We start from the raw sequence: 24,635 nt of genomic DNA on the forward strand, positions 1-24,635 counted from the left end.
TCTGGGTCGCCCCTGGGAGATCGATTGGCTGTCTCCATGCCGCTGGCTTTTTTGAGAGAACTGTCCGGGGCTAAACAACCAACAACAACAACAACAACAACAATCCTTGGGAAGGCAAAGGCAAACCACTCGGTTTATAATTGCTGGCAATGAGGCTGCCCCAGCTAACATTTTAAAGTTAAAGGTGCCTTCTTTCAGATATGGTAATTTTCAGTTGTTGCCTATTTTTTCGTTTATGTACCCTCCCAGCATAGGTCCTGCAGGTCGTAGTGCTAAATTACCCAAGGATCATCCTGTATTTCCTTTTTTTCTTTCTCTGATCTCCCATCCTCATCCCAAGCTGGCCCCTGATTTATGGTGGCGGAATCACAGATTCTGAGCGCAATTCTGCAGCAGGTCTACTTTTTTTTACTCCTTAGCACCATGAATGATCTTCTGATCCTCTATTAGATTGCTACTGGTACTAATCACCACCAGATACAACATCACTGTTCATTTCTATAAATGGCTGATTTATTATGAATCGAGGAGTACAAACAATCTTCACCAGGCACATAAGATGTGGGCATTCATTCCGATGGCAGAGCATTTTTCGTTTGATAAACCATCGATGACTTATATGGCTATGGTGTAAGGCAAGATGTGGAAGAGAACAGGATGACAGATGGGTTAAGGAATATAACAACTATAAGTATAACAAATTCACAATGTTGTGATGGAATCTTCTTCGGTGCGTAGGTAGCGCAATGCTGCGGGGTAGCATCATTGGCTGAGGGCGTGGCCGTGCCTCTCTTAGGCCAACCCTCTGCTGGTTAGGACAGGAATTTGGAATTTGTTTGTGGTGCCGGACTGAGTGGTACACGATAAGTGGTGCTTGCTCTCAAAAGGTGACAAATGTGGTAAAATTAACGAACAGCTTTTTGTGGTTGTTTTTTGTATTCGTTTTTATATTTACAACAATAGTATTTACAGCTATGGAATCTTTTTTTCATCCATCTGAGGAATCAGTGAGGGTAAAACAAAACCCACATTACAGATTGATAAAACAAATAGGTTTTTAATTGGACGGCAAAAGCAGCAAGATTTAAGGGGAGGGTTGCTGATATCTTTCAGAGTTTCAGTTCATTCCCAATTCATGTAGGGAAAGAGAAAAATATGAACATGTGTTTTAATACCATTAACCAAACAACACAGAGGGAAAAAAATAACCTTTAGACAGAGATGGGTATGTATGTATCTTACACCCTCAGCTAAACAAAACGAACACACTTTTCCTTTTACATGGAGCTGGGATTCAAGCATATCCCAAATTACAGTGACTGGCATGCCTGGATTATAAAAGGCAAAAATCTGTCCAACTATCACTATTGTTAACTTTATCACAGCTGGGGGGGGGGGGGCGGGGGGGTGGTAGCCCCAGCCCCAGCCCGAGCAGCAGTACCTTGATGGGGGGCCACTTCTGCATCTCCAGTGTGCCTGCCAAAAACAGGTTCCCATGTGGACAGGGTCATGGAAACCAGTGTGATTACACAAGCGTGCATGCGTATGTTGCACCAATGATCCAGCGTCGTGAAAAGTCTTGCCTGCTTGTTGAGGGTGATTGCAGGTACGTGATGGATTTGAAGAGCGTGGGATTGAGACAGGAAGATGCGGAGGACAGAGGGGAATGGAGACGGCTGATCCGAATGGCCAAATCCTAACTATTGCGATTAAGCCACAGAGAAGAAGAAGAAGAAGAAGAAGACGAAGATGGAGGAGGTATATGGTGGAAATTGTCATAATTGGCATGCCCCATGCAATGTATCTAATAACCAGATTTTGCTTCGTGAAGTCCAGAAAGCTTCTTAAGCTGATTCGCAATTCAGATAGATAGATAAACATAAGGGAGATAATAGATAAACAGGACAATTAATAACTAGACCATAAAACTGTTCCACCATTGTGGTAATGGCAGGAGGTTTGACCCCAGTGGTCGGAGCAACACTCCCCATGTACTTGTGCACATTCGCATTTGCACACAGGACACACCGATCCAGCGCAATTCCCATTATTCCCACCTCTCAATTTGCCCAAGATCTCATTAGCCCTTCCGAATATACCATTTGGCTCCATGACGCTTTCATCCAATACGGTGTCAAAAGTTGCCTCGGATAGGTTGCTCACCGTGATTCCCTTGACCCTTGGGCTAGTGGCAACTTTCGCAGCTAAGTCATCTTTATTTAACATTGGTTCTTTGCGAGAATTTAAGAAGCCACCGGTTTGGGTGGTGCGCGAGTATATGTAAGTAGGAGGAGAACTGTTTGCGTTTGATGACATTGCATAACTACTACCCTTGAAGCTGTTGCTGCTCGAGGACCAATCTAACGCTCCAGATTTGCTTGTGCTGGTGCGTGTGAAGCCTAAAGCGATGGTCTTCTTGCTCTGAGTAGAACCACACTCTGTAGGACTGTGGGGACGGTTTCCCCCAGTGGAAGCGGTGCAACTGCTGGAAGGACATTTGTGTACGGGTGACCGGAGTCTTTCGTTTGGACTGCCTTTAGTCATGCATCGCCCCATCGAAGGAGTGGGTATTCTGGAGGAAGTCTGGTGGACCGTGAGGCCATCTCCACATCCGCTCGTCTTTGCATTGCACATGGTCTCACTTCCGACCCGGCAGATCCCCTGTGCTTTTCTTAACCTGCAACGGTATTCGACGATGTCGGATGGTCATCGTTAGTGAACTGTGGTGAAGTTGAGAGAAGTGCATGCAATTCTGCCATTTTGTACACATAATATGCAGATTGCCCATATTCAATAAACTCCATAGTCAATCACCTATTCTCCTCTCCCTCGAGGAGCTTCCTGTATGTGGCGATCTCTACGTCCAAAGCCAGTTTGACGTTCATGAGCTCCTGATGTTCCTGGACCTGCAAAACCATCTCTTGCTTGCTTGCCTTGATCTCTTCCTCCAGCATGGCACAATGAGTCCTCGCAGCTGTGACGTCATTCTCACCTTTTTCTTCAACCTGGGTTACAGCAGCTTCGATCTCCGCTCGCTGGATGACGTGGATGAAGAAATGGATACTTTAGTCAACGACAGAACTGTTGCATATAGTTCATTATGTAGGTTTTTCAAAAATAATGAACTTTATAATAAACTGTTTCTTCATTTTAGTAAACTTTATTGGTTTATAACAAAAGCATTTTATCAAATGTCAATTCCACAGGTTCTATTGGTGCAAAGTTTGTCATTTCCCCTGATGCTCACCTCGTTTTTCAATGCCTCGCTTGTTGCTGTGACAAATTCCAGTTGCTTGTTCAGGTTGTCCATTTCACCTTGAGTGTTTTCTAGTTCACTGCTGATATTTCTTGCCATGGTGGCTGCGTCATCAAGCTGAATAAATAAACACTCATCTACTGTAACTAGGATTCAGGAACTGTTTGGCTGGCAATGACAAAATTGTAGTTCAGCTTATTGGTGGAATCGGCCTGAATGATGATGAAAAGTACTGTGGTCGCGGTTGTTTTTTTGTTGTTTTTTACCCACTTTGAATACATGTTGCACTGGGATTCAATTACGAATTCGACTCGCTGGTTGCATCACCACAGAGGTGTGACTGTGCTGTCGATGCAGTGCCCCCTTCCTGCACATTAGGGCAGGAATCCGTAATTCGTTCAGGGCGCTGGCACATTGCTGGCACACACACACACACACGCTGGCACACTCTGCGAGCGACACCCTGAGATCTTTAACATCCACCAGCACATGCTTAGTAGAGTTTGACACCCTCTGAAGGAGTTCAACACCCTGCCTGGGAAGCACTTTCGGATAGAGAATTGAACCCAAGAAAAAAAAATTAATTAAAATAAAAAAATTAAAGTTAAGTATCCTCTGAGCTATCTTGTCAGCAAGTGTTGAACTGCAGCAGCAGTCACTTTGCATCTCTCTAGAGTCTAGAGTGATGTGAGGCTAATGGAAAGATTTTACAGATAGTACATGCAAACAGGAACATCAGGAAGCATCATTGTGCTCTCCATTAATTACAAGGATGTTAGTGATTGTGATTGTGACAATGCGATTTGAATCTGAGATCCCAGCATCATGAGAAGGTAAATATATACGGTATTAAAAAAAAACACAGGAGGAGGTCATTTGGCCCATCCTGCACTACAAGAATAATAACAACCATCCCTTTCACACTGTCAGGCCCATAGGCTGCCGAGGCAATGTCGTTAGTGAAGGAGGACAATCCTGGATGGGTCACCACTCCAACGCAGGATACTCGAATGGCTTATTACTCCAGTAACCGGGAGAGAGGGGGAGTGGGGAAGGGAGTGGGATGTGAGGGGAGGGAGAGGGGAGAGACTGAGAGAGGGGGAGAGAGGGCAGTGGGGAAGAGAGAGGAGTGGGGAAGAGAGGGGAGTGGGGAAGAGAGGGGAGTGGGGAAGTGGTGGAGAGGGGGAATGGAGGAGAGGGGAGTGGGGGCAAGACAGTGGAGAGGGAGAGGAGTGGGGGAGACAGGGGAGTGGGGAAGGGAGTGGGATGTGAGGGGAGGGAGAGGGGAGAGACTGAGAGAGGGGGAGAGAGAGCAGTGGGGAAGAGAGGGGAGTGAGGAAGTGGTGGAGAGGGGAGTGGGGGAAGACAGTGGAGAGGGAGAGGAGTGGGGGAGACAGGGGAGTGGGGAAGGGAGTGGGATGTGAGGGGAGAGACTGAGAGAGGGGGAGAGAGGGCAGTGGGGAAGAGAGGGGAGTGGGGAAGAGAGGGGAGTGGTGGAGAGGGGGAATGGAGGTGAGGGGAGTGGGGGCAAGACAGTGGAGTGGGGGAGACAGAGGAGTGGGGGAGAACAGAGGAGTGGGGTGGGGGAGAGAGGGGAAGGAAAGAGGAGTGGGGGAGAGAGAGTGTGGGAGGGAGGAAAGAGGGGGAAGTGTAGGGAGCCAGAGGAGGGGGGGGGGAAGAGAGTGGGGAAGGGAGGAAAGAGGGAGACAAAGGAGGGGGATAATTTTGTAGCTTTTCCTGTCACTTGGGACGGGTACTCTTTCTAATATAATATATGTAGGAGTGTTCGTGTCTGTTTGACCATTTATATATACTTCAAAAACTAAAAAAACTACTTAACCAAATCCAACCAAATTTTGCATTTGTTTCCTAAGGGTACCCCAAGTATGGTTTCTGTCAGGGTCGCATATCTGAGGGAAAGGGTTCAGGGTGGGGGGAAGACCCAATTTCTCTCTATGTAAATGTGTATCATATAGCACCACCTGGTGGTATCCAGTATTGCAAATCATCTTTTTATATAAGGAAAGTTTAAACAACTTGATATCATTTGCATTACGGTGATGTTGAAATATGAGTACGAATAATTCGAAATTTCCCAAATGTTTCATTTCACTCACTTTAAACGGAGGTTAAAACCAAAGCATCCAACACTGAGTTTTGCAGTAAAACAGAAGCGATCTTTTTCTCGTGTCATATAAGCAGCAAGGATGGTTGATGAAAGTTATGTTAACCGACTTCCAATCAGATGGAAGATGACCTTGGGCAAATTATAGAATGAATGGAGCAGAATGTGAAGTACAACATGCCGTCTTTTGATTATGGCCTTCAGCAAAGTGACGGGTACTTTTTAGCCGCGTCGCAAGACGCTGGTCATAGAGTGCCCTCTGCTGTTGTTGTTGTTGTTCTTCTTCTTCTTGTTCTTCTTGTTCTTGCAGGGAAGATAAAACCTCAAAGCTCCACCCATTCTGGGAACCATAGCTCCACCCATTGTGGGAGAGGCTTCATATAAACAAATATCCACCATTTTATTAACTCGCATAGCTTTGAGGCCTGTTTTGTAGGCCCGTGGTGTCTTCCTCTCTCACACAGTTTTATTTCAAATCAAATTCGATATATCATTTCATTTTTCACAGTCGCTAACATAGTTTTAGACTCGGTTGAAAAAAAACGGGAAGAAAATCCGATGAAAGTTGCCCTTTATAGAACGAAATGAATTCTCAAAGGCCTGTAACTTCAAGTCCATTGAGATTTTTTTTTTTTAATCGCGGCATGGTCAGTCATACACCGCCCGAAATAACAGACGGGAAAATGCCGAGATATATTAAAAATTCGTCCATTTGATGACAATCGTCACGATGAAATATTTAATTTATACGTCGTCACAATAATGTGGAGAGAGGAGCACAGCTTCGTTCACGTGTCGCCACACACGGGAAATTGCCGAGATATATATTTTTAAAATCGCGGCATGGTCAGTCATACACCGCCTGAAATAACAGACGGGAAAATGCCGAGATATATTAAAAATTAGTCGCCACACACGGGAAATTGCCGAGATATATTTTCACTTTGCACAAAAATAACATCAAGTAATCGAATCAATAGGAATGTCCTGTGCCTATAACATCGACGTTATAGGCACAGCTGCATCTAGGCATTGTGTTACATCGACCCGGCTTTTGTTTTAATTAAAACTTTTTGTACTTGTTCTTGTATAATATAATACTGTTTACGTAGTATAATACGCCAAGATGGATTGAGTCCCTCATAGTCAGCACGCCCCTTTTCTTTCTTACCTTCTTTGTTTGTTCCTCCTTCCCTTCCCTCTCCGAGGGAATGAATGATACCGTATAAATTTAACAAAATTATTACCTTGTTCTTGTAGTACATTTCAGCTTCCTGTTGCATCTTCATTAAATTTGCCTCGTATTGTTCACGCACATCTTCAATGATGTGGCTGAGATCAAGGCTTCGGCTGGTGTCCACTTCCACCGTCACGCTTCTGGACTTTGCTTGCAGTTGCGCTTCTTCCTGTATGATTGGTGCGTACAATTTTAGAATTCCTCACATTGAACCCAACATTGAAATAATCACCCACAATGCACCAAGAGGTTAGTGAATCATTTTAAAGAAATGCTTACCTCACAGAATATCTGACTCATGAACTGTATGTCAGTGCTTGTAAGCTCAATGTTTGATTCAATGTCAGCTTTACTCACAAAAGCACTGTCAGTTTCCTGTAATATAATAGAAATGATGAACATTGAATCTCGGCATGGTGTCTACCACTTCCGGCTGTTATTATAGCAATTCTCAAGAAATAGGGTCTTACCCTTTTAATATCTTGAAGTTTGTTTTCCAGTTCGACTCTGGAATTTCTTTGACTTTCCAACCTGGAGTACATCAAAACGATTGTATGAAATCACTTTTGAAGTAAAAGTCTTAAAAACCAACAATTCTTATTTATTTAATCTGTCCAAATGGTTAATCACTTTTCAAATCATGGCTCAGTCAAACAGTTGTCTATTATACTTAATTTTCTTCGTAACATACATAATAAGACAAAACAATGCGAAGATTTTGTTTAGAATCAGTAAGTTGTTTCACTCAAATAATTTTACTCCCGCCAGGGAGTAATGCATTCACTCGCGTCCGTGTGTGTGTGTGTTCGTGTGTTTGTGAACAAGATATCTGGAAAAGTTCTGAACGGATTTGGATGAAAGTTGGTGGGATTATTGCCCTTGGGATAAGGAAGAATTGATTAGTTTTTGATGAAGGTCAGGATATTATTCCGGATCCAGGAATTTTTTGAAGGATTTTTTTACCATTGGAAGATAGGGCTCATTTTTTTTTAACATTATCTTCTATATATTCTATATTTAACATTGTGATATGAAAATAGTTTTCATATTTGTTGTAAATGTAGTTTAAATTCGTGGTTATGCGTTAGAGCGGTGTATTTTTTTTTAGCAGCGTCGTCTTCAATGTTCTTTTTTTTTTCTAATAAAGACATATTCTGTCATTTTAAAACCACCAAAGTGTGTATTAGGTTTCGCCGTTTCATAAAATGTATCGTTTGATACGTATAATGCTTTAAAACTGTTGTTTTTTAGGTTTTTTTGTTTTTTTTAACCTCAGAAGAGATATCAACATTTAGCTCAGCGAATGTCATTCACGGTGTCAGTATTTGATGAACTTATAAAGACTTAGTTCCAGATTTGTCAATGGCTGAGGTATATTAACAAACGAATAAAACAGATTTGGAAAAATTCCAACTTTTTTTTTAAAAGATCGCATATTCACCCAGGGTTGTGAGAGGCTGAAGAAGAAGAAACCTCGCATCGGCTGCCCAGACCAAAAAATAATTCTGGCTCTGCGATTTTCAGGTTTATTACTCCCGACAGGGAGTAACGCATTCGATCGTGTCCGTCTGTGTGTGTGTTCGTGTGTTTGTTAACAAGATATCTGGAAAAGTTCTGAACGGATTTGGATAAATGTTGGTGGGATGATTGCCCTTGGGATAAGGAAGAATTGATTCGTTTTTGGTGAAGCTCAGGATATTATTCCGGATCCAGGAATTTTTTTTGTAATTTTTTTTGGGAAAGATTTTTTCTGTTTTACTGCATTAAAGCTTTTATTCTTATTCTTAAATGATGTTTTTCTCCTCTAATTCCGAGATATATCAAAATTAATTCTCTGACAGTTAGGGCTTACTTTCTTTTTCATTTATTGTTTTGGGGAGAGGGGATGTTAAACAAAACGTATTATCCCAACTAAACCCACGGCGGGAGTATGCGCTCTACGGAGTGGCGTTCTAGTTCAGATGTATAATGCTTTCATCATGCTATATTTGGGCTTGTAGTAAGCTATTTGTCTATTATGTACAAACTCTAAAAAAATCTCTTGCACTCAGTTGTGTGTTCGTATACCTATACGGGGGAAAACACACACACACACACACACACACACACACACACACACGAGGGTGTGTTGAAAAGTAATGCCTCATATTCGTTGTCTCCAAAACGGGTAAAAACATTTGAATGAAGCAAAGTGCAGTACGGACATTAGTTATTCTCTCCACTAAGTACGAAGTTTTGTGATACAGACACTGGATGTCTCATGCAGCACAGCATTGTCAGTGGTGTGCAGCATGAAGCGCTGGAGATGAAAGTTGGGATGGCTGAAGATGGGATTTGGGTGCACCATTACCATCCTGAGAGTAAAAGACGGTCAATGGAGTACCACCACAAAGGATCATCATCCCCAACTTGGCTCCATCACATTTTCATCTCTTCCCTAAACTTAAGAAACACCTTTGTAGAGAACACCTTTTCTTCCGACGATAATGTCGAGGCTTCTGCGAAGCGCTGGTTAAGTCAGCAGGATGCACAGTTCTATTGTGATGGCATCACAAATCTACTTGAGCGTTTGCAGAAATGTGTGGACGGTGCTGATTATTATATTGAGAAATAAATATCCACCATGGTAGAATAAAGACTGATGTTAGTATCTGTCTTTGTTTCTTTTGAATATCTTTACCTGTTTTGGAGATAAAGAATAGGAGGCATTACTTTTCAACATGACCTCATATATAATATACACATCTATTTTTGTTCAAAAAGTTCTACAAACGAGATATACAATAGTCCAAGACACGCCAACGTATTTATTTTTCAATATAAAGTACAAGTTGGGTCATCCGATCAAGATCGGGTCACTTAGACATTAGTAAAGCATGAAGAAGATTGTTGTTTACTGCAGGAGCAAAAAATATCTCAGGAGTGCAACACGGCAAAGATGGACCAAATGGTTTCCTCATTTCCTTGAGGAAGGTGGTGCAAGATTGTGCAACCACTCGTTACACTGAGTGTAGTCCAGAGACTGTGGACCCTTTGTATGTTAATTTCCATTCTACATATGGCAAAGAAGTATTTCAGTGCAATAGGTTTGATTCCTAACAATAACATAGACTTTGGGACTCATGCAGGCACAGTCAAAGAAGCTACTCTCATCAAGTGGAGCACCCGAAACCTTCATCGATCGCCGAAAGCATCATTATTTCATGTTTTCCATGTTTTTTCCATCAACTTGATTAATAATTTGAAGGTTACCTTGGATTGTTGAGCCTGAACCTGTTCAAATTATGTGGTACAGCAAATTTTGGGGAAATCGGCCCAGGGGTTTGGAAATTTACAAGGAACAAACGAAGAAACAAGCAAACAAACAAACCTCTCTTTTATGTATTTAGATATAGAGTAAAACTTCACCATTCATGGGGATTATGTTCCTGGAAAGTGCTGCGGATGGTGAATCCATGAATGGTGAGGCAAAGGGGCTATGGTAAAAAGCTGGTTAGGATTATGGCTTTTAACTAAAGCAAATGATTTAATTTTAAATTTAAATTAATTTAATTTTTAAAAATAATTAATTTTAATAATTAATTTTAAACAATAATTAATTTTTTAATTTTATTTTATTTATTGGCTTTTAACTAAAGGAAATAATAAATTTAACGAAAGAGGCGCACTGACCGTATGACATGACGCTGACATCATAACATTTTATTTACGCACATTACGTCACCATCATGTCATAGGGCCAGGGCGCTCCTTTCGTTAAATTTATTATCCTTGACTGAAAACCACATGACTGGTGATCAGCAGGGCAGAAACAGTGTGTTAATGTGGCAGGACGATACTTCTTACTAACAGGTCATGCAGTAAGTGCTGTGATTGGACTCGATCTGTATGCTGCTGCCCAGTCAAGTTAGGGGGTTCAATCTGTGTTTATTAACGAGCTTAGTATGGTCACAAATAAACGATTTAGCAGTATGTTGGCCTGATGAGCTCAAACAAGAGCGAAATCTGGATCGTCAACTCTGCTTTCATTTATTTGTGACCATAGGGGATTTCAATCTCAGTTTGAAAAGACATGCGTGCCTAGTGTGGAATTGATGTGTTGGTGTAATTTATGCACATGACATACCGTGTATATATATATATATATATATATATATATATATATATATATATATATATATATATACATATATATATATATATATATATATATATATATATATATATATATATATATATATATATATATATATATATATATATATATATATACGCACAAACACGTTCAATTTTATAGTATAGGTAAATTATTAAGAAGAAATACAAAAGGTATTTATATGTATATGACAAAACCTTTTTGACATGTCTTGGATTGTCTGACGTGTCTCTCATTTCATAGAACTCTTTTACGATGATTATATAATTATATAAATATATATACAGTGCGTATTAAAAAAAAGGTAATCCGAATTCAAGGGATTAATATGCAAAGGTTATTTATTTTGACAATTTACATGTGGTTTACTAATTAAGAGGAGATCCTCAGCTTTCCATTGATACCTTCCATGCATCATTGCTGTCACACATGACCGAGTACATGTTCATTGAAAATGACAAGTTCAAATCGCATTTTTACAAGTTTGGCTAATCGATGCAAGTCAGGATAATTGGTGCAAAATTAACGTCAGATGTGAACTTTTCTCAGGAATGATTGGCCTTTATGCACTCACACCTTCAACATGTCCACCTCCCCTTTCAACACAAAGCTCACAGCGGCGGAGCATGCCCTGAACTGCTCGTCTCACCATAGCCGGGTCATTGCGCAAAGCACCCACTTCATGTCGAATACGGCCCTGCAATTCATCAAGATCACGGGGAGGAGTTACGAACACCTTGTTCTTTAAATGTCCCCAAAGGAAATAATCACATGGTGTGAGGTCAGGTGATCTTGGCGGCCATTCCACTGCATGGTTGAGGGTGATGACTCGGTCTCCAAAGGGTTCCCTCAGTCGATCTCGGACAGCGATAAGAAGATGTTCTGGGGCGCCATCTTGGGCCCACCTGAGATATCTGAAGACACCACGAACCTGACGCTCAAAGTTCTCCTCCAGCTGCGGTAAAACTTCATCATTGATCATCTGCAGATACCTGTTACCATTGACATTCCTTTGAAAGAAAAATGGTCCGATAACCTGACCACTTCCACAAAGTCCCAACCAAACAGTCCACTTTTGTCGATTCATGTTGGTGTCAAAATTAAATTCTGGGGGTTGTCCTGTTGGTGCATATTCAAGAACATTATGGGTATTGACCTTGCTGTCCATGGCGAAAGCAGCTTTGTCGCCCATAACGAGATACCGCAGGAAATTGACATCTGCTTCGCAACGTGCTATCAACCATCTGGCAAGCACCAGCCTCTTGGCAAAATCCCCTGGCATAAGTTGATGCCGGATGTGAATCCGACATGGATGTTGGTGGAGGTCCAGTCTTGTGATTCGGTTGAATGTTGCCAAAGGCAATCCCGTCCCATTTCGTCTTGTGCTGGTATCACTAGGATGCTCCAAAACTTGCTGCCTTACTGCTGCAATGTTCATTTCCGATCGCCCAGTGCGCCTCCTACCAGAATTCCCCTTGTTGCGGTTGAGGCTAGTGCCATGCTCTTGGTATTTTCTAACATTCGCCCATATGGTTTTGGCTGCTGGAGGCTCCCGTTCTGGGAAACGTTCCCTGAACGCATCACGAGTTCGCTGCAAACTTCCAGTTTGGTGAAAGCTTGTAACCACGAAGGTCCGCTGTTCAGTCGTAAGTTGAACCATCTTTTCAATGACTCAGACTGTCTCAAAACCCATACACTGTAGGCCCATCTTAAATACCCATCTTAAACAAAGGATGATGCAACCGATGATTCCCAGACCAGCTTAACAATTTTACATAATCAACTTGGCAGTCGACAAGTAATGCGTCCATTTCAAACTGCTTTGCATCGATTAGCCAAACTTGAAAAATGCGATTTGAACTTGTCATTTTCAATGAACATGTACTCGGTCATGTGTGACAGCAATGATGCATGAAAGGGATCAATGGAAAGCTGAGGATCTCTTCATAATTGGTAAACCACATGTAAATTGTCAAACTAAATAACCTTTGCATATTAACCCCTTGAATTCGGATTATCTTTTTTTTGATACGCACTGTATATATATATATATATATATATATATATATATATATATATATATATATATACACACACACACACTCACACACACACACACACACACACACACACACACACACACACACACACACACACACACACACAAGCAAAATAGAGGACAATAGAGTACAAATGTCTGAGTCCACTTAAATCAACACCAAGCTTTCTCATACGACAATTACAAATAGTGATTTAAAAAAAATTGTATTGAAGATATTTCTTCGTATTCTTTCATTTATTATACTTGATATTATGGTATATGATATTAAATGAAAGGTCAATACATTTGAGAGAGATAACATTTATGTGAGCAGTCTGATTATGCTCTGGAGTGCATTAAAAAACTGTTGGGAAAAAAATTGAATCTTGAAGCATAATCCATAAACTAATTGGACTAATGCCAAACTGAGTTGAGGCAGTTTTCAAAGCAAAAGGGGTTCACATTGATTATTGAATATATCTAAAGACAGAATTGATTTTTTTTTCTTATAATAAGTGTTACTGTATCCTTAAGAGTTAATGGAAATTCTTATAGAATGCTTTTGGTTTCCCTCCTTTTGTTATCACATCTAATGTTGTACCCTGCTGTATACATATACATATATATATACACTACCAGTCAAAAGTTTAAGTGTTAAGTACGCCAGTAAAGTACCTAAACTTTTGACTGGTAGTGTATGTATGTATATATCTATCTATATATATCTATCTATATATATATGTATATATATATATATATATATATATATATATATATATATATATATATATATATATATAACTGATGTATTTTTACCCCATGCATGTGAAGCGGAACGCAGGGTTAAGCAATTGGTTAATGTCCTTCTGTCTGTCTGCCTACAGATGTCAGTTTATAATCGCGGAACAACTTATTTAAATAGAATGTTCTATTGTGAACACACATCGGAACTTGAATCGAAAGACAAACCTGCTGTTTAACAGCACTTAGGCTCTGAATTTATCCCAATCGCACATGCACAGAAAGTCGTCAAATAATAATTTTACTCTGTCTGCCTACAATCAAACAAAATTGAAAATCATTCTAAACAGAAAACCTACTGTTTTTAAGGACGTCATAAAGGACACAAACAAACAGGAACGAATAACTAATACATTGTGCTTGAAAGGGTGGTGTAATAAATAGATACTGCGTTAACGGTGGTAAAACGGCGATAAATTCTGGAATTGATGTATTCATAAAAGTTTAACAATCTTTATTTTATTACCCTCGCCAGAGGAGAGGGTATTGCATTTGAGTCCGTTTTTCTGTTTGCTTGTTTGTTTGTCTGTCTGTTTGTCTGCACAGAATAAATATGATTTTCTCTGCAACCGTTGGTCCGATTGATAGGAAATTTTCAACATATAGTCAGGTTCACGATGTATTTTTGTTCAAATTTTTTGGAGATTAGCAAACCAGTACATTTTTGAGAAGCTTATGGCATCAGGAATATGAAAATCAATGTTTACATTTGCGCAGATGCCTGCATAGCCGCCATTTTGGATTTTCAAAATGGCCGCCATAAAATAAGAATTTGTGAATATCTCAGCTTGTAATTGACATAGAAACTTCATTCTAAATTCTAATCCTATGTTTCCAGGCCCAAGGAATCCAAAGCTTATGTCAAATTAGTGATTATGAACATCAAAAACCAAGAAAAGAAGAAGTTTGTGAAATTATGTTTGTATTTTCATGAAAAAATGCACACTTAAATTGTTGGTAGTGACAACAGCATATGTATAGACGTATTTCCTATCTTCGTTTGACAAATCATTACACATGCATATGTACGACAAGAGTATGTTCCACAAATCTTGAACATTGATGACATCGGACAGAAGCTTTATGAAGATTATGTCACTGAATATGTCAATGGAGATGTTAGTCTCTGGGCACCAGTCAAAAAGCAGAACAACAGGATGTACATGTCTGGCAGCAAGAAACAAACTTTCAAGTTCCGTGACCAGACAGTTGACCTAAAAGAGACCAAAAATCTCCATGGTCGGCTGATGGTTCTCACCAGGTCGAGCAGGGACATCGATCAGAAGAATGCAGTTGGCAACTATGAGTTCACATTGACTCCGAGAGCACTATTTATGCCAGACGGCTCATTGCTACCATGCACTGACAAGTCCAAGCTGATACACAGCCATGAGAAGCTGGCAAAAACAGATGAAACCCAGGAACAGACAGAAGCTCCAAGCTGGTCCAAGCTCCAAGCTGGCCTCCAAAGCCAGTCGCCGACTGGGCATCCTCCGTTGTGCGAAGTCCTTTCTGGGCACTTCTGAGCTTCTCACCACATACAAAGCTTTCATCCGCAGCTCAATGGAATATTGCACTCCCCTCTGGGCTAGTGCTCCTGCCTCACACCTAGCTCGGTTTCACGCGGTTGAAACCAAAGCATTCAGAATCATTGGAATCTCCCGTGATGAAGCTGATTCTGAGGGCCTTTCTCTCCCTCACCGCAGGCAGGTAGGTGGTCTTTCTGTCTTCTACCGACTCCTCTCCGGCCTTGCTCCCCTTGCTCTGTCTGTCCCCCAAATATTCCTGCAGGATGCACAACATCTGCCTGCAACCCTCTTCCGGTGAAACTGCCAAAATCAAGACTCTCTGCTCACCTTCACTCCTTCATTCCTCTTTTCTCCCGCCTCTGGAACAAACTCCCACAATCTATTCGATCCTTCTCCTCCCTGCAGGTCTTTAAAACAGCTGTTCACTACCATTTCTTGTCTTCCCCCATCCAAAACCTTGATCTTTTCTACCCCCGTTAAAACACCTCAAATCCGCCTCTTTCAATCCCCAACTTCTTTCCTGAAATTCCTAGTAGTGAAATTCCTAGTAGTGTTCATTTGCTTTATACCATGTACCCTTCCCTCCTCCCCAGCCCTCCGCCTTCCACAGATCTACCGACGTCCTTGTTCTCTACTGTTGTTGTGCTTGTGTCCTTCCCTCTCTCTCCCCCTCTTGTCTCGCACTCCCTTCATTTTATGTTTTTGTGTCTGTGTATGTTTTCATGTTCAATGTGTTAGGTCTCACATGAGCCTCGATTCTGTATACAAAAACACCCAAAAAAATATAGCTCTGGCGGCCAAAAAGCAGGACGATGATAGAGGTCCTGTATCATCATCTCCATCGTCGTCATCAAATCAAAAGATCGCCATTGTTGATTTAATGGTGCTTGTCCAGAAGATGACAAATAAATCAAGGACAAATAAATCAAGATCCCTGGTGTTGGGCTAGCGGCTAGGGTGCCGGCTTAGGATCCTAGGATCCTGGGTTCGAATCTCGGTCGATCGCCGAATTAATGCCAGGGGGGTTGACTCAGCCTGTCATCCTTCCGAGGTCGGCTAATTGAGTACCAGTTCACTGGTAATTCCCTGGTTGTCGTTGAAGGCGGCAAAAAGGGTTGGCGTCAGGAAGGGCATCCGGCCGTAAAACATTGCTTCAAAAAGGGGACCAAAAAACAACAACTACCACGGTCCCCGAAAAGGCCAACCCCCGCTTTGCGGGGAAAAATGGCCTCTAAACGGTGGTTTTTAATCAGCACAGTCAAAGATCTAGCCCAGTGTTTCAATGACAGGCTCGTGAACTTGACAGCAGGGTTCAGTGAGGTCATCCTGGTCTTCGATACATACAAACTCACTAAAGGAGGAAACTAGAGAGAGACGACGACTAGGAAAATCTCCTACACAGTATCAGGTTGCAGATGATACGAACATCAAACACATCCCACTGGCTCGGTTTCTATCGCACGAAAAAACGAAAGCAGATTTGACAGACTATCTCGCCAAAGCAACCCTTGATTACCACAAAAACTCACCTCAGTTAGTCATCACATCAGCATCAGGTCACACCAGAAGCAACAGAAACATGCACTTTGAAGACAACAATCACAAGTCCTTTCTGGATCACATTGATGATCTGCCTGGCAGCGGAGGCATCACAGCGGTGTCCTGATGCACAGCTAGTATTCTTCACTCCTAATACTGACATATTGGTTCTGGCTGTGGCACACTATGACAAGCTCTGCAAAAAGACATCTATTTTGATGGTATGAGGTGCAGTCGAAATAGAGCCAATCTGGAGAGCTTTGGGCAAAGAAAAGGCGCAAGCTATACCTGTATTCCATGCATTCACTGGAGCAGACAATGCTGGAAAATTCTCAGGAATAGGCAAAACAAAATGGTTTCAGCAGTATATGAAAGCTGAAATGCACTTTGTCAGAACACCGATGAAACTACCGGAGGAAGGTGACTTAACACAGGAGGTGAAAGACGTATTGGCCAAATTTGTGTGCTCAACCTACTGTCCCAAGCGTATTCACATTGCAAGTATCCCTGATCTAAGATGGTATTTGTTTGTAAAGCTGAAAGCAACAACTTACCTCCTACAGTCGGTGCACTTGAGGAACACATCCAGCGTGTGCGGTTACAAAGCCGAGTATGGTGCCAAGCCAATGTGTGCAGCAACAGCCTTTTGACCCCCTGAAATTTGGCCACTTTCAGGACAAAAGTGGCCAAATACTGCCAGTCACCACAAAGGTTCCTCCTGCCCCACAAGCCATCATCGAGTTGGTTGGATGCTACTGGAAAACCAACTGTTCTACACAGAGATGTTCATGCAGAAGGAATAACTTGCCTTGCACAGAACTATGCTTGTGCTGCACAGAATGCGAAAACGATGCAGACTGTAATGTTGAATATGACACTGAGAGTGATGATGATGTGTAATGATGTGTCAAACTGAGATAGGAAATACGTCCATACGTATGCTGTTGTCACTACCAACAATTTGAATGTGCATTTTTTCATGAAAATAGAAACATAATTTCACAAACTTCTTTTCTTGGTTTTTGATGTTCATAATCACTAATTTGACATATAAAGCTTTGGATTCCTTGAGCCTGGAAACATGGGATTAGCATTTAGAATGAAATTTCTATGTCAATTACAAGCTGAGATATTCAGAAATTCTTATTTTAAGGCGTCCATTTTGAAAGTCCAAAATGGCGGCTACGCAGGCATCTGCGCAAATGTAAACATTGATTTTCAGATTCCTGATGCCATAAGCTTCTCAAAAATGTACTGGTTTGCTAAACTCCGTAAATTTTAAACGAAAGTGTTTTTATTGACATAATGAACCAGACTAATAGGTGCACCTCCTCCTGTAGAATTTTTTTATGATAATCATGACGTCATTAGTCACGTGGTATGGGCGCCATCTTGGAAAAACCGAAAAACTTTGCACCGTTATATCTCCAAAAGGGCTGCATCGAAAAAATTGAGACATGGCTCATTGTAAAGAACTCTCCATGGGGAATAGCATGTGTCAATGATGATGTCATAAGTAACTCCATTATGGCGTCATAATTCGACAAATACAAAACCTCATCCGATCAAGATGAAATTTCTTGAGCGTCATCTATGGATAAATGAGTTGAGAAAAAAGAAGAAGATGACGTCATCAGTCACATGGTTCGGTCGCCACATTTGTTTTAACACAAAAGCTTTAAAAAAAACACTAAAAACATGTCCTGGCGAGGGTCTGCAACCTCTGATTGCTCTTTCTAGTTCAAATTGAATTACATACTTCAACACTGTAGAACCCAAATCTCCTTCTCACTTCCAAAACCCTCTGTTTAGTAGTACTTGGACATGTTAAATAAGGCGGTGTATTGTGCTGATGTATATTAGTCTGCTTCAATTGCACTAAACTCCTGGGATTTTTTTAAACGGTCTTTAATATCATCATTTTATTTAAATTGAAGTACTGTATATACTTAACCGCTGCATAGGGTAACACTCTAGTTATCAGTGTAATCATCCATAAAATACTGTTGTCTTACATAATGCTCTGGAAACTTAAAAAGAACATGAAACAAGAAAAGAGCTTGGTTTGTGTCCAGGCTTTACTTGTTCCTGAGATTTTCCATGAGACCTTGGACTTCCTCATTTTCCTGCTGCATCCGCTCGTTTTCCTTGACCACTTGGTCATTGTTCTTCCTCAGGTCCTCTGAGTAGCATTCCAAGAGCCCATAGAATCTGGAACCTTGGGACTCCTGATGCTGCAACGCTTGTAGTTGGGCTTCAAGAACCTTGTTCTGTTGCTCAAGATGGCGAACCTGCAAAAAATTTGTACCAATCGCATATGTAGTAATTGTTTAAGCAATACCTTTACTGCGGAAAAATATTAAAATATGTAGGCCTATACTGCATTTGATAGTTATACCTTATCGATGAAGCCTGCAAACTGATTGTTGAGGGATTTAAGAGACGCTTGCTCCTGCACACGCACTTCCTGAGCACGGCGGCCCTTCTCCTGCACCGCACCAGCATCCAGAGTGATGCCCTCAAGGAATCCCACGTCCAGAGGCAACAGCAAGCCGAGCGGGAGTCTCGTGCTGCCCATGGCCCCGCAGCGGATCCAACAGCATCGGTGGTGGCATCCCGGCTCGGCGAACAGGTGGGCAGCTTTATAATGTTGTTATGGCTGGACGACCAGAACTCGTTAATTGTAGAATTATTCAACTTCTCACTTGTTTTCCTTTTAAATTAAGGTCACCATACACACCTGCATACTGTAGATGCCCTCAAGGTGTTTACAACTGACTTTGTGGTGCATTAATTTTCTCAGCGCGTCTGTTTGTTGGGCGCTCCCTGTCATTAAAAAGGCGGCAACCTTCTATAACCTTCCTTAAGAGGATATTTACGTTTCATGAAATCAGTAAATGGTGTCAGGCGTGGGATCACCCTCATTCAGTTGGGAAGAACGAAACACCTTTTTAGGAAATTAGAATCCCATTATTTCAAAGCACATTTAAACCGATATATATATATACATATATATATAAGAGAGATTGTTTTTAAGGAAAGAGTTTTCTCTTCGGGAAGAGTGTCCAAGCATAATGACGTCATGCACGTTCAGTTTGAGTAGCAAAGCCTCCGATGCTCGAGGTCTGAGGCTCACCGAGTCAAGCACTTGGTCCTCGTGGGGCCAAAAAGGAGATCCGCTCCAGCCGACTCCGAACTCCCGGTTTGCGTCTGAGAGCTTCTCGGCATCGGCGTCCGCCATTGGCAAGTGCATCTTACATGGAAACGAGAAGGAGCATTTACGCCAGCTCAATGACCGTCTTGCTGGCTATATCGATGAGGTGAAGCTTCTCGAGCAGACGAACCAGAACCTTGAAAACCAGATCAAGGAAATCTTCGCAAAAGTTAATCAGACCCCAGACCTCTCAAACTTCTATAACCAAGTGGAAGAATTAAAAAGCAATGTAAGTATATTCATAATTACTTCGAACTCACATTTAACTAATACGTAGTGCATAATTTTGAAAAATGGAAAAACAACCATTGTTTTTAAAGATCTTCTTTAACAGCTCCACCTATTCCCAGCTTCTCTTAGGGTGCCCAGGGAAGGTTGTTGTTTTTTAGGCCAAGTCTTTCACGAACTAACTAAATACAAATGTGTAAGTCGTTCAAGTTGCCGGTGATAACTCACCCACAGTTCATTCAGTTCATTAAATACCCAATGGGTATTGGGTGGAGAATGGGCCCACGTTAGGGTTAGGATTAGGATTAGGATTAGGGTTAGGGTTAGGATTAGGATTAGGGTTAGGATTAGGGTTAGGTGAACCACCAATCCAATTTAACGTCCACCCGAGAGACAGTGCATATGTTGATGCATCGCCTTGGATGTAAAACACCGTAGATTGCTCGGTGGAGATTCAAACCCAGGCTGGAAACAGCTCAAACACAATTTTTCATACCTCTAGGAGTCTAGGTTATCCGGCCAAGACTACAATTTTTTGAAAAATAAACATCTAACCATATACAATCCTCTTCTAGCCAACCCAACCCATTGCTCTTTTTTTGGCAGAGGTTGAAATAGCTTCGTTGAAGTCCTTCGAATATTTCACTGCATCGCTTTGGAAGTCTTCAACATAAATTGTTGCTATTTAATATAAATAATGGAAAAAAAAGCCGAGCCGGATTACATTTTTCTATTATATTTGTTTTACATATACTCCTGTATATGTTTTTAATGATAACTAGAACTGCCACTTTAAAACTGCTGGCAGTGATGACCGGTTTACTCGCACCCACTTTTGATACAACCCCACTTTTGATACAACCCCCCTTTTGATACAACCCCACTTTTCATACAACCCCACTTTCATTGGACATGCTTTGACACAACCCCCTTGGATACAACCCCGACACACACACACACATACACACATCCCCCCTACCCCCTCCCACACACACACCCACACCCCTCCCCCCACACGCACACCCCTCCAAACACACACACACACACACACACACACCCACACCCACACATCCCTCCCCCCCCACACACACACACATCCCTCCCCCCCCACCCCCCCACACACACACACACACATCCCTCCCCCCCCACACACACACATCCCTCCCCCCACACACACACACACATCCCCCCTACACACACACACACACACAACACACACACACACACACACACCAACCCCCCCCCCCACCTACACACACACATCCCTCCACCCCCACACACACACACATCCCCCCTACACACACACACACCCCACCCCCAACACACACACACACACACACACACATATCCACACACACACACACACACACACACACACAAACACGCGCACACCCCTCCCCCCACACGCACACACACATCCCCCTACACACACACACACACACACACACAACACACACATACACACACACACATCCCCCCTACCCCCACCTACACACACACATCCCTCCACCCCCACACACACACACACACACACATCCCCCCTACATACACACACACACACCCCACCCCCAACACACACACACACACATATATCCACACACACACAAACACGCGCACACCCCTCTCCCCACACGCACACACATATCCAGACAAACGCACATCCCCCTCCCCCCACCCCCCAAGACACATCCCCCAACACACAACCCCCCCCCCCCCCACACACACACACACACACATCCCCACATACACACACATTCCCCCTACCCCCCACCCACATACACACACACAAACACATGCACACATCCCCCCACCCCAACCCCCAACACACACACACACACACACACACACCCCACCCTAACACACACACAAACACACGCATACATCCCCCCACCCCCAACACACACACACACACACACACACACACACACACACACACATCCCACCCTAACACACACACAAACACACGCATACATCCCACCACCCCCAACACACACACACACACACACACACACACACACACACACACACACACATCCCCCCACCCCTAACACAAACACATGCACATACACAAACACCCCCACACCCCTCCCCCCACATGCACACCCCTCCACACGTACACACACACACCCCCACCTCGACACATACACACACACACACACATACATACATATACACACACACCCACACACAAACACCCCCACACCCCTCCCCCCACACGCACACCCCTCCACACAAACACACACACATCCCCCCACCCCATCCATTAAAAAAAAATTTCGTTTAATTAACGATATCTGCCACCCGTCGAAGAACGTCATGCCGTGGCATGACGTCATCCATGGCCCGTGCCGTGTGTCAGCAGAAGAACGAAGTATCCCGTCGATCGAACTTGGTCAAATTTTTCATGATTGTCACCAAATTTGTTGTGGTATTTTGTTAACTCATCCGAGGCAATACGACATTCGAAATCCGATTTGAAATCGGAGCCAAATTGACGCCGTAAGGTGTGCCTGCACGTGTGGATATTTTACCTGTGGAAGATTTCACTTTGGAAATACGACCCATTTAAAATGTTAGATTTTGGATAACTTCGTCATTGTAAATCGGATTTAGACAAAATAAAGGTCACCATTGCTTGCAGATACCTCTCTTTCTCCTTAAAATTGAAGACAGGATGAACTTCAGAGCGAGAAATAAGCCGAGGCGGCGGAGAGTTTTACAATGTTATTTTCCAATGTAAATGACAATATCGTGTAGTTTTACGAGAATTCATCAGAATTTGCCCAGATTTGTTGCATTCGAATGTTAACACCCTCTAGCGACTGTCAAATCCGAAGTCAATTTAATTTCGAGCTACCCTTAGCTCGTGAGGTGGTTATGTCACATGGCCTGGTCAAAAAAAAGTGTTGTGGTTCTTCTTCTTCAGGCAATAACAACTTCTAGTTTCCAGACCATACATCCAATCATCTTGAGATTTTGCACACTTGTTACTCTTCATGACTTCTACTACAGTATGAAGTTTCACGTCGATCAATAAAGCGATTCAAGAGATATCCATTAAAAAAAAAATTCGTTTAATTAACGATATCTGCCAAACCATGTGACCTATCGCAAATTCTAAAATGACATTTTAGTAGACTGACATGCTGAACAGATCTGTGAATTTTCTCCTCGATTGGATCAAAAATGAGGGAGGAGCTAGGTTTTAAAGGTTCATGCTTAAAACGTCATAACTCTGAAACCATGTGTCGGATGATGTCGTGCTCGCTGACTTTTTTTGTTCATCATGGGTATGCGATTCTGCTTGCAAAGTTTGGCCTCGATCTGTTCAGCCGTTGCAGAGAAAAAGGGTTTTTCGTGTTTTCACGAAAAACAAGATGGCGGCCGAACCACGTGACCTGCGACGTCATAATTACCATTAAAATATTCTACAGACCGAGTCCCTCCTATGGTGAAAATTTGATCTCAATCGGTCCAATTATTGCAGAGAAAATGGTTTTTAAAGGAAATTAAAACTTAAAATGGCAAGAGCACTGGGAGACGTGGCCTGGAAGGACAAAATGGTGTGTTTCTTCTTCTTTCAACAATAAAGACTTATAGCTTCGAGACCGTACATCCAATAATCTTGAAATTTTGCACACTTGTTCCCCTTGATGAGAGCTACATTGCATTAAAGATTCAAGTCGATCCATGCAGTGGTTCAAGAGTTACAAGGTTTTTAAATGTTAACTTCCATTATTTATTGCGGCCAAACCATGTGACATATCAAAATGTCTCAAGTAACGTTGAAACATACCCCCATGAGGAACATTTGTGTAAAGATTCCACTCGATATCTCCACAAATTATGGAGGTGATTCCATTTCTAGTTTCAGCTTTAAAACGTCATAACTCTGAAACCATGTGTCGGATGACGTCGTGCTCGCTGACTTTTTTGTTCGTCATGGGTATGCGAATATGCATGCCAAGTTTAGGCTCGATCTGTTCAGCGGTTGGAGAAAAAGGGGTTTTTGTGTTTTTTCACGGGAAAAAAGATGGCGGCCGAACTATGTGACGTATGACTTCGAAAATTTTTGCATTCTGAGTTTTTTTTAACTAAGCATCTGGAAAAAAAATCCCATTTTCGGGGGAGAAAATGTTTTGTTTGACGAATTCTAACCTCTTAACGTTAGCATTTTTAATATACTCGATACACATGTTTTTTGTTCCCGTTGAAGAGTTCTTTAGAATGAGCCAATTCCTCAAATTTTTCCATTGAGGCGTTTCGGAGATACAGAGGGGAAAAGTTGAATTTGTTTTACAATATGGCGCCCATACCACGTGACCTATGACGTCATAATTAGCATTTAAAATTTTTCGCAGCCTAGACGATCATTTGATGAAAATTTCCTGTCAATCCGACCAGCGGTTGCTGAGAACATTAATTATGAAGTTTTCGGAGGTGCAAAATAGGGCAGAAGAATAATAAGAAAAACTCTAGCAGTAATAATAGGTTTCCTCTCCATTTCAT

At 42.0% G+C, this 24,635-nt stretch overlaps 1 protein-coding gene across 1 annotated transcript; it reads right to left on the minus strand.

Moving 5' to 3' along the window:
• Positions 1–1,434: 1,434 nt before the first annotated feature.
• Positions 1,435–19,338, minus strand: LOC137416370 (keratin, type II cytoskeletal 8-like). Its single transcript, XM_068101921.2, has 8 exons — positions 19,083–19,338; positions 18,767–18,975; positions 7,089–7,149; positions 6,898–6,993; positions 6,629–6,787; positions 3,248–3,373; positions 2,815–3,035; positions 1,435–2,677 (listed from the first exon to the last, which is right to left on the minus strand). The coding sequence occupies exons 1-8, from the start codon at positions 19,260–19,262 to the stop codon at positions 1,909–1,911; spliced, it is 1,821 nt and encodes a 606-aa protein (XP_067958022.2). The 5' UTR covers positions 19,263–19,338; the 3' UTR covers positions 1,435–1,908.
• Between the last annotated feature and the right edge of the window lie 5,297 nt (positions 19,339–24,635).

Source organism: Myxine glutinosa, chromosome 1 (genome assembly GCF_964187855.1).
Source record: "Myxine glutinosa chromosome 1, kmMyxGlut1.1, whole genome shotgun sequence".
Taxonomy (NCBI): Eukaryota; Metazoa; Chordata; class Myxini; order Myxiniformes; family Myxinidae; genus Myxine; species Myxine glutinosa.

Coding starts and splice junctions, on each gene's coding strand:
- LOC137416370 (XM_068101921.2), bottom strand. CDS start 19,262: ATGGGCAGCACGAGACTCCCGCTCGGCTTGCTGTTGCCTCTGGACGTG. Junction 18,976..19,082: donor TTGCAGGCTTCATCGATAAG/GTATAACTATCA, acceptor AATTTTTTGCAG/GTTCGCCATCTTGAGCAACA. Junction 6,994..7,088: donor AACTTCAAGATATTAAAAGG/GTAAGACCCTAT, acceptor ATTATATTACAG/GAAACTGACAGTGCTTTTGT.